Source organism: Petromyzon marinus, chromosome 40 (assembly GCF_048934315.1).
Source record: "Petromyzon marinus isolate PM22_M1 ecotype Great Lakes invasive population chromosome 40, UKy_Petmar_22M1.pri1.0, whole genome shotgun sequence".
Taxonomy (NCBI): Eukaryota; Metazoa; Chordata; class Hyperoartia; order Petromyzontiformes; family Petromyzontidae; genus Petromyzon; species Petromyzon marinus.
The window spans coordinates 9,239,370-9,250,858 of record NC_133706.1 but is presented as its reverse complement, the minus strand read 5'-3'; the positions used below and the strand labels follow the sequence as shown (position 1 = coordinate 9,250,858).

The 11,489-nt window shown below is 52.1% G+C and overlaps 1 protein-coding gene across 1 annotated transcript; it reads left to right on the top strand.

Moving 5' to 3' along the window:
- Window positions 1-1,304: 1,304 nt before the first annotated feature.
- LOC116950802 (uncharacterized) lies at window positions 1,305-7,528 on the top strand. The gene is made up of 2 exons (XM_032968879.2): window positions 1,305-1,590; window positions 2,006-7,528. The coding sequence occupies exon 2, from the start codon at window positions 2,309-2,311 to the stop codon at window positions 4,313-4,315; it is 2,007 nt and encodes a 668-aa protein (XP_032824770.2). The 5' UTR covers window positions 1,305-1,590; window positions 2,006-2,308; the 3' UTR covers window positions 4,316-7,528.
- The last annotated feature ends 3,961 nt before the right edge of the window (window positions 7,529-11,489 follow it).

Genomic DNA, 11,489 nt, shown 5'->3' with positions numbered 1-11,489 from the left:
TGTGCGCGTGTCGACGCAAGGTGCCACACGCACCCTCACCTCATCCACAGCCAAGCCAGCTTTTGAATTAATGAGCGTTAACACGAAGGACAATGTGCAGTGGGGAGCGGTAGTGTAGCGGTTAGCGCTACGAACCTGGCGACCCGAGGTCGATTGGCCGCCAAAGTCAGTGGCGATTATCTGAACCAGTCCTAGGCCTCCCCTAGGTCGACTCAGCCTCAAATGAGTACCTCGAGCGGTGTTTAAACATCGCCGCTGGGGAGACAAAGGCGGCCGGGCGTGGTGCTGGCCAACCACACCTTCGTGTGCCGTTCTGGCCTTTATAGGTGCTCGCTAACGGCACTTGCCCCAACAGTCTGGTACAGGCTATACGGGGATCTTTGCCGACTCAGTCTCAAATAAGTACCTGGCTAGGTGTATCAACATCATAACTCGGGATAATACAAAGGTGGCCGGGGCGTGGTGCTGTCCAACCAACTCCCTCGTGGTGCCTTGCCCGGTCTTCGTCAGTGCTGCGCCCTAACAGCACTTGCCCCAACAGTCTGTTGGAGGCTATACGGGGGGTCTTTGTTTATTTGGAACATTATTACAGCCGCCTGGGCGACTGATTACACGCGCGATTAACGAGTTTGGTAGCAGCAGCCTGATTGTAATCTAGTAGCCGTCCGATCAGCGGCGAGGAAGATTGCAGTCACCACACCATCATCACATGATGATGATGGTGATCATCACCAGTCTGAACTTTTCCCACCATCATTTAAAAGACGATAACGAAGCGTGGTGGGTGGGTGGGGGGTGCAGGGTGGACACTCCATACAAAAGACAAAGATCCCCCGTGTAGCCTTTAAGAGAAAGTTGGGGCAAGTTCTGTTAGCGAGTAGCACCTTAGAAGGCACACCGGGTAGGGCACACGAGGCGTGTTGGGGGCCAGCAACACGCCCGACCGCCTTTGTCTCCCCAGTGCTGATGAGGTTTACTGCACCAGGTGCCATGGGCGAAGTTTGCGAGGGGGGCACGGGGCGGCACGGGGGGGGGGGAACTGGGCACGTCTATTAATTTATTTTCAGTGGTTTATAATGATCATAAAACATATAAATTCATGATATGCACCCGCGATTCCTGATGTGGGGTACAAAGCGAACCCCTGCCTCCTCCCCCCCCCCAAATCGAGAAGTCAAACTTCGCCTACCCGTTTAATTCCGAGTCGATCTATTGGGGGGGACACTCCACGCGTGCGCCCGCCGGCAGACCGCCAATCCAATTAGCTGAAACTCGAGTGGGGATGGGGAGTCGTTGGGGTGGAGTTGTGGGAGCGTGTGGATGATTATTAATTGATTGCAAGTGCCGAGTCGGAGCGGGGCGTTTCTTTTTTTTCGCTCGAGGAGTGGGGGCGATGAAGACTTTGCTGGGACGTGCGGAGCCGTGCCCTTTGTGCTCTGTTTGGTGGATCCGGCGACCCGCGTTCGTCCTCCTCCGCTGCTTTGTTTGAAAAAAAAAAGATTGATCTATCGAGTTTCTCGAGGGCTGTTGGGACAGCCGGCTCGCCCAGTGCGGAGCGGTGTTTAACCCACCACCCCCGTGACTTGCGCGGTAAGTTTCGGTGCGCCTTGCGTGTTTCTTTGGGAGTGAATCGTCGCCGTGTCTCCGGCCAAACAATTGACACGCGCTCGGAGATTTGGTAACGCCAGGCTTGCTGCCGTGTCTCTCCGTCTCTCGCTCGCGCGGACGGATGGACTTACGCTGGCAGCGAGATGCATGCTCTCTTAGCCGACCCGTGGGTGTGTGTGTGCGTGGGTGGGTGGTCCCGTGGGTGTCTGTGTGCATGGGTGGGCGAGTGTCTGTGTGCATGGGTGGGTGGTCCCGTGGGTGTCTGTGTGCATGGGTGGGCGAGTGGGTGAGTGCGCAAGCCACTGCAGTGACGCGACACGCGACCATGGGCACCACACGGGATTTAAAGTCGTGCGCTCGCCGCTGATGTTCTCGCTGTCCGATGTTGATCGCGCAGGTGGCGGTGATGGTCGGTTGGTGAGAGAGCAAGAGGGCACGTTGACATGCGAGCGGTACAGCCTTGACCAAGAAGCGTCGAGCTAGAACAAAGAAGAAAATTTGTTCCAAGCCTTAATGACGTCCGTTGCTCAAACTTTTACGCGCGTACGACGGTCGAGTTGGCCATTGGCACGCGTTGGCATCATCCAGCTGTAGAGTCGTCGTCGACCGCCACAGCAGGAAGCAGCCCGTATTTTGAAACAATACCTCTCTCTAACACACACACATATAAAAAAAAAATACATAAACACCGCCGAGGACCATGGCTTCAAAATCGAGGAGCGTGCGCCGCGCCTTGGCCGTGGCCAATTCATTCGAGGTGCTGTACCGCGCCTCCCTCTGCTGCCTGCTGCCCTTCATCCCCATCTACCTGAGGCATCTGGGCATGAGCGCCGACGCTCTCGGGGTGATCTCGGCAGTGCGCTCTCTGCTCGCGCTCGGCCTTGGGCCGCTGCTTTGCCGCTGCTGGACCGGCTCGGCGAGCGGGCTCCGAATTGGGATGGTGGCCTTGCTGCTCGTGGCCGTGGCGGCCAATTTGAGTCTGACGGCCATCAAGCCAGACGGCTACGGTGTTGGTGATGAGGGAGCGCTCTCTCCTCTTGCTGCTGGCCGTCTAAAAGATCATCGCTATGGGGACAACGCAGATACGGAAGGATGCGCTACCGGATGGACACTGGTGGTGGAGCCTGCTTCTGATATTCATCGCAACGGTTGGCCGTCTGCGAGACCCAAAGCCAACACTAACGGCAGCAGCAGCACCACCACACCGCAGCTCAACGCCACCACGTGGACATCCAACAGCACTCTGCGGGAGTCCACCGCAGCGCTACCACCAGCTGTCAACAACGCCACCAGCAGCAGCTCTGTTCTAACAGCACCCGCGAACACCGCGAACACCACGCACCCGCAGCAGCAGCAACGGGGAGTGAACGTGAGCGACCGCGGTTCGGTCACGTCGGACACTCCTCGCGGGGTCGCCCTGCTACGCGACGTGTTCCTGCAGGAGCCCGCGTTCTTCTACGTCCTCCTGGCCGTCAGCACGGCCGGGGTGTGCCTGTCCACGGTGCAGGCGGCGAGTCGAAGCTCTCTGCGCTCCTACATCAGGAAGCGAGTGGCCGCCGCGGCGCTCGACGGCGGCGCTTCGGCCGCGGTGGCCGCACTCGCCCCGGCCTCGTGGCCCCGCTACTCGGGGGCGCTGGGTCGCAGGGCGGGCTACGTGGCGGCGGCCGTGGCGGTGTTCGGCGTCTGCGCCGTCGTGGCCCACCTGGACTGCGTCATCGCGCTCGGCATGAGCAGACTGACCGTGCACTTTTACGCGTTCTCGCTCGGCTCCTCGTTGGCCATGCTGCCAGCGCTCTTCTACCCTTCGTCGTCTTCATCGTCACCGTCGTCTTCATCGTCACCGTCGACGAAGGTCGCCCACCCTGAGAAGACCTCCCAGCAACTGCTGGATGGCGCCGTGGCGAGCCGTGAGCGGGTCCGCGGGGTCGCTTACCTCGTCGCGGCGTTCGTGTCCGGAGTCGGTGCCGTGTCCGTGGACAACTTCCTCTTCTGGCACCTCGAGGACGCGGGAGGCACGCAGCTGCTGCTCGGCTCCTCCGTGGCCGTGGCGTGCCTGGCCAAGGCGGTGTTCTTCACCTCGCAGTGCTCTCACGCAGCCGAGGACGAAGCGACCGCCTCGCCGCGGTGCATCCGCTGCGCCGTCTGCTCGCCTCGCGTGCCGCCCGGCGTCTCGGCTTTCCTCGCCCTCGCCTGCACCGCCGGGCAGCTGGGCGCCTTCTCCTTCGTCTCATCGGCGCCGTGGCTGGTGCTGCCCGCACAGCTCCTCTCCGTGCTGGGCGGCCCGGCTCTGCGCAGCTCCTCCATGCGCCACTCTGAGCGGAGCCAGGTTGGTGCCGGGGGCGCAGCGAGCACCGAGGGACACCTGGGTCCCGAAGGAGTCGCGTGGGTGATCGGGAGGGACCACCTGTTCGCGCTATGCCACGGCCTCGGCTGCGCGGCCGGAGGAGTGGCGAGCGGCGTGCTCGTCGCTGGCTATGGCTACGAGGTGCTGTTCCGAGCGTGCGCTGTCGGCACGGCCACGTGGGCCGCGATCTTCGCCGTCGTGCAGCTGCTGTGCCGGAAACCGCGCGTGCGTTACTCGCACCTGCTCGCCAGAACGTCCAGAGACGACGACGACTTCGCGTACAGCGAGGACGATTCGGATTCCGAGGAGGAGGATGGGGAGGACGGCAGCACCAAGAAGCTTCTGCCCGGCACGGACGCTTGAGGGTTGATGCCGGTTTATGGGTCGTGGTGGGTGTTGTTGTTGTTAAGTTTCAAGTTCACGTTGGGGAGAGGCGGGGGTTTTTGTTTTTGAACCAGGTGGGAACTCGGGAGACCAGGATGAGTCTCGTTTGCAAGAGTGACCTGGGATGATGATGGTGGTGGAAGCTGAAAAGAGGTGCTATGTGATTGTGGTCTCCATTGGTTCGTAATCTTCAGGACCCCCCCCCCCCCCCCATATTCCATCTGATGGACATTTATCACCGCTGGCTCCTCGCAAAACTGGCTCCTCAATAATCTTGCAACAATTGTAATTTGGCTCCTATATTGTTAGCCAACAATTGGTAATTGTTACTAAATGTAGTAAATGTTAACAATTATTATGCGTTGTTGAATTGGTCTTTGAAACAAAAATTGAAACTCGTAAGCGCATCCGCAAATTGTATTCATCAATCGTATCGTCATGATACTAATCCTCCCGGTGGTCATCAATCACTCTTCATCATGATCATTATTTATAATCCTCGCGTTCATCCTTTCCATGCATGTTCCCTTCCACTCATCAATCCTTCCTTCGTCATAATCCTCATCGCGTCATCGCTCACCCTTCGCCCCCCACCCCCGGCGCCCATCCATCTACACGCCACCCGTTTCCTCGTCACAGCCGCGTCCTCCCAGCACTCGGGAGAAAGCTTCTCATTGACAACACGTATTGTGTTTGCTTGGCCTTCCCGTCTTTATTTGTTAGTTGTGATTTTGATGGCGGACACACTTTCCGCGCTTCGAGTTTCCCGTAAGCTTCCCATCACGACGATTCGGCAGCCCTGTGTCAATCCAACATTGCCTGGAAGACGCCAACCCCACGCCGTGTCGCTTACAAGGGTTTGTTTGACCATACTTCACCACGCCAGTGAAATGTGGGTTGGCGAAGGGTAAACCTTGGATCGGCTTCCGTTATCAATCGCCGCCCATATTGTTCCGTGGCCAGGAGTCTAACTTAAATGGGCCGGGTTCGTAGCGCATTTCGCCAACCACTGCTCCACCACGGAGCTGCCCTTGCCTTGCTGTATAAACAGTCTCGGCAGGTGATCATCAGCATTTACCTATCTGGGTACATGGACCGCACGATGTCTCGCAAGAATAAGAATGACACGCATGCTGTGTTGATAATTCGCGACAGCTGGAGAGCAGTGGTCGCGCCGCTCAACGCTCTGTAATCTTGAAAACGATGACAATGTCCAGCGAGAATATGGGCAAGGCCATTTACAAGGGCACTGAATGTCGCTTGGGGTTCGTTTTTCACGTGGAAATTGCCAAAGCGCCGTCCACTGTAAAACAATGATCGTTAAAGACCCCGATATGACCCATCATCATCATCCCAAGGATAGACCATTCATTGTATATCCTTGCATAAAGTATAGTTTGTTTTTTCTTTCAATTGCCTCTCACCTGGTTGACTGTAGGACACGTAAAGTATATTTAAAGCACTTGGGGACTACATGCCCCACGAGTGCCGTTGAGTAAAATGTATGCAAACGCAGTAGACTCGTATGTAAACGTTTTTATAGCCGTTCGCATCGGCGGTGTGGTGTAAAGAGGTGGGCCACGTCTCGGATGAAGGAGCTGGCTGGCACATGGTGACTTCAAACGGAGTTCTCGATTGTAGCGAGTTGATTGTCTCAGCACAGTCACCAATGAGGACTGCACAAAATGATCGTACGAGTATAAACAAAACATTGATCTGTTTTTGACTGTCGTGTGACCAACATTGCTCGTTTGTATAGCAGGGCGCGTCGGAACGTGTTTATTTTTGTGTGTAAGCACTCGTACTTTGTGGCTCGGATGAATCTCGGAAGTAGTTCTGCTGCGATGTACTCTTCCGCGGCCCATTCTCGAATCGGGGGGGGGGGGGGTTCCGACTTGGGATCGTTGTGTTCGCGTGGTGCCGGGGGGCACAACGATGGAGAGAAGTTGGGAGCGGGGGGTGGGGGTTCCATTTGGCTGTAATGCGTCCAATTCAACGGCTCCAATTTATTGATTCTTAAGTTCACTCTCAATGCGTGCGAATGACTGTCTTCGACCATTCGTATTTGTTGCCCTATGTAATTGGTTTCACGTGACCCAGCCACCCAAAAGCTCCTATATTGACCTCCTTTAAAACAAAAAATCGATCTTGGAATCAAATCGCGACGGGGATAGAGGGTGAACCATCGCGTCCGTATCGCATGTTCGGTGCGCACTCCGCGACGCATGGATGCTGTTTCATGTGGCTGCTATGCAGACACGCGTGTGTAACTATATACATATTGCAGTGTGCGATGAGATTGTGTCGTTTAATGGGTATAATTGTCGTTTTCGACTCGTCAACTTTCATGCGAAACAAGTTGTGGGGCAGGGTAGGGGGGGGCACCCTGCATACTTATAGATTACATGTATATTAAACGCTGTCCGCGTGTTTTTGTCTTTGGAAGCATTTCATTATTATTATAGCAGCACAGAAGCCGACTGGTAGCTGTGAGGACAAAATGCGTTTTGTGGCATCTTGATTTATTTTTTGGCAACCCCCCCCCCCTTTTTTTTGTTTGTGGTTGGTTCACAAAGGGGAGAACCCTTCATATCAACACGGGTTTATTCTTCAGTTTTTGGTACGAGAGCTATACATAGTGTACATTCGCCGCCCTCTCAGTCTTGTTTGTAAATCTCTAAAGGTAATATTGTAACTTCGAGATGCCTTCGTAAAGACACTGGCCACGGTGGGCTTCTGCCACAAGGTGAGAGCTATTTTATTTCTAGGGTGATGCAAAGCCTTGAATGTGTAAAAGTCGTGATGTCCGGGGTGGGCGTTGTGGGGATGCTGTGACTTACAAGTTTAGACGTTAAACCACTTCGTTGCGCTATCATCTGTGGCCTGGTCGCTTTTGAAAAGAAGCTATAAAGCTCGGTGGGCCTTACCTGGTAAAAAAAAATAATAGTTAAATTCTAGATTTGAAGCTTTCGTGACTGCAAGGATCCATACTCTTTGGTTCTATTCGGTAAAGTCACGTAGGTAAAAAAATTATAAAAAAGACTAAAAAAATAATAAATAATAAAAACCGTGACTTTACCGAATAGAACCAAAGAGTAATAATTGTTCAGTGTATTTTTGTTTAAGTTGTGGTGAATTTGGGTGTAAAAAAAAAAGAATAAATCCCTCCGATGATAAAATGAGAACGGCAAATGTCAAATGCACCCTGTGCTTCATTTAAACTGCCAAGACTCCATCGGCCGTAGCGGGTTACACAACACCGCGTGTGTGTGCGAGGGAGTGCACGTTTGGATAGTGCATCGTGTGTGTGTGTCTTTGTTTTCACGCTGGTGACTGGGAGCGGTAGCGGCTTACCCGGCGACCCGAGTTCGATTTCCCACTCGCGGCCAACAACGCCGGTGACGAATTATCCGATATGGTCCAAGCCTCTCGCCTCGGTCGACTCGCCCTCAAATGAGCACACCTGGTGCGGTGTGTAAACATCGTCACTGGGGAGACGAAGGCGGCCGGGCGTGGGTTGCTGGCCACCCACCGACTCGTGTGCCATGCCGGCCTTCATAGTTTCTTCTCGCCAACGGTCTGGGGGCTATAGGGCGATCTTTGTGTAATAATAGTAAATGAGCTAATGGCCCTTTTGGTACTGCGTATTGATTGGGCATTGTCTCGCGTTTTGGACGATCTCCAAATTCTGGCAGCTTCTCGTTTCGGTCGCAAAAAAATAATTCCGTGTTAAAGAATTCCTGCTAAGAAGCTGCAAGCAAGTGGTGCGGAACAGTAAGACACGGCACAACCAGAAAACACGTCGGAGAAGCTGTACACCACCAATCACGAAATGATTCCAATTACTCGACGCCGTGACCCATCTCTGCGTGTTTGCCCATTGCTAGCCAAGAGAGTAAACACACGGGTGAGTGATTTTTGGTAAAGAGGGACTTAAAGGTAGATCTAAATCTGTAGACCAAAATATACAACGGGCAAGTTTGTTTTCATTTCGGCTTTACTTTTCCAAAGCAAATATATATTTTAAGAAATAAATTACAGCCAATTGGTAATCTTTCGATTTAAAGCTTTCGTGACTGCAAGGATTCATCTTCTTTGGTTCTTTCGGTAAAGTCACGTAGAATGAGAATAAAATAATAATCTATTGTTGAAGACTTCCCCCCCCCACCACACTCCCGCCTCCAGCTTGTTGTTGGTCATGGGCTTGTTTGACCATACTTCACCTCGCTGGTCGTTGCGGGTTGGTTAAGGGAGAAGGGCCCACGACCGCTTCGGATGTCACTCGTCATTGATTCTAGCAGTGGCCAGGAACGGAACCCAAAGCGCCGGGTTCAAAGTGCGGTTTGTTTTCCGCTGCCCCACCGCTCCCGGCAAATCGGTGCACGTCTTCGTGCAGGCGGAAACAATAATTTTTTTTTTGTCTGCACGAACAACTTTCTGCCGTTGTGACTTGCGCGGTATATATATTCAAATGTAGCTCGGATTCGGCCGCGTGGACTGCGTGTTGCTCAATGAACATGGTCGAAGCGTGGAGGCGCTTAACAGCTGCTGGCCTGCCAATGTCTCGCTCGCAGTCCCGAGATCCAGGCTGGAGAGACGACCTCGACCTACGAACTTCCACGCTGGCCAGAAGTTGGTGTGAAGAGGTCCGAGTCACCCACCGGTTTACCCCACCACACGCAACCTGCCGTTTGACGGGTGGGACCCACTGATGATACAGTGTGCTTTAAAAAAAAAAAAAACATGTTAACATAGTAATAGGTTTTTACCCCTTTTAACTGGCACAAAAAACTGACACCTATATTCAAGGCATCGTGTTTGCAATAACCACAACACAAGCAGTCAAAATGCAAACAAAAGAGACAACTCTGATAATGATATTGGCACTGTCCTTGAATTTGTTTGGTCCACACCCGAGACGGCTTTTCTCAGAGCCTAGTCTCCACTGGTGTTGGACCAAAAGACGCCGAAAGGCGGACAACTCAAAAACAGCGCACAATTTGATTGGTGTGGACCAATCAAATTCAAGGACAGTGCATATTATTATCAGAGTTGTCTCTTTTGTTTGCATTTTGACTGCTTGTGTTGTGGTTATTGCAAACATGATGCCTTGAATAAAGGTGTCAGTTTTTGTGCCAGTTAAAAGGGTAAAACGTATTACTATATCTTGTTACTGGCAAAGGAGGTCTCATAATGAAGATGTTAACACTTCTGAGAATTTGCAAAAATACCGCAAGAAATGTGCATCCGCAGATCACCTGGAGAAGATTCCAGGTACGTGTTGACAATGATGGGGAACAAGTGGAGACTTTTTGACGCTAACTTAAATTTGTTATGTTACAGCGTAGTTATAATGCGTTCTTTGCCATCGAAAACGATAGTCCCGAATAAGTGTTAACATATATTTGAAGCACTCTGGAACTACTGCTGGGTATGACAGAGGAGACGGGGGGTGGGGAGGGGGGAAGCGCGTGATTTGAGTAAAATTTTCCATTCATTCAACTGCCGCGCCTGGAGATCGGGGACTCGAACCCCTGGCTTGGGCCGAGTCCAAGTGTCACCGCCACCGTTCCAGCATCCCCCAAAGCTACTGACGGTAAAAGACCAGGCAGGGGTCAGCAGGGGTCAGTGCAGCACATTCCATTGGTGCACCGTGCGTCTCTGCTCCTTCCTTCACCTTCGCTCAACCCGCACTGACCAGCGTGGTGAAGTATGGACAAATGACCCCATCACCGACGCGCAACGGTGTGGGGGAGGCCATCATCCAGCAGTGGATTGACCAAACGGGCCTGTTACCTTACGGCCTTTCCAGGACAATTTTGGACGAATGGAAAAATATCAATTTGTCACGCACTCGATTTTCAACGTGTCGACTTGTGAGCGTTATAATCGATGACTATCCTACTGCTATCGATTGTGGCATCACGAATCGACACGTGACTAGTAATAGGTTAAATTTCGATTTAAAGCTTTCGTGACTGCAAGGATTCATCTTCTTTGGTTCTTTCGGTAAAGTCACGTAGAATGAGAATAAAATAATAAATTGATAAAATAACACAATGATGAATAATGATGAAGGCCGCTTGTGTTGTGGCCGAAACGTCTTGGGAATATTGTTGTGTTTATTTTATCAATTTATTATTTTATTCTCATTCTACGTGACTTTACCGATAATAATAGGTTTTTACCCTTTTATCTGGCACCAAAACTGACACCTTTATTCAAGGCATCATGTTTGCAATAACCACAACACAAGCAGTCAAAATGCAAACAAAAGAGACAACTCTGATAATAATATGCACTGTCCTTGAATTTGATTGGTCCACACCCGAGACGGCTTTTCTTAGAGCCGTCTCCACTGGTGTTGGACCAGATGACGCCAACTCAAAAACAGCGCACCATCAGAGTATTGAGAGCTCGGGCCAAGCATTTACATTATGAGACCTCCTTTGCCAGTAACAAGATATAGCAATAGGTTTTTACCCTTTTATCTGGCACCAAAACTGGTATAAAGGTGCAGTCGCGAAAGTTTTATGAAGTCAAAACGTGACGATTGATTTCACGTGGTGGAGGAGGGGTGACTTATGGGAGCTACGGACCCAGCAACCCGAGTTCGATTCCCTCTCACAGCCACCAACATCGGTGACGAATATCCGCACCAGTTCTGGGCTTCCCCTAGGTCGACTCAGCCTTAAATGAGTACCTGATGCGGTGCGTGTATAACATCAACACGGGGGGGAGACAAAGGTGGCCGGGCGTGGTTGTGGCCACCTCGTGTGCCGTGCCGGCCTTAAACAGGCGCTCGTTAACAACACTTGCCCCCAACAATCTGTATAAACTTGATTTGTATAAAGGGGCCGTCCATAAATGACGTCACACACCTGGGGGGGGGGGGGGTCAGACATTTGTGACGAGGGGGGGGTTTGAGAAATGTGACGTCACATAAAAATGCGCAACTTTAAATATAGACAACACGTTCTACTTAATTAAATAGACTTTTTAATACATGTCTTCTACAACATCAGCGTGCAGCGTCCCATTAAATACGCACTACAATGACAATAGTTTAAAGCGATTTGAAGCATGTTTTATGTTTTAGGAGGGGGGGGGGGCAGAGCTTTGTGACGTCATATTTGTGACGCCGTGTGACTAG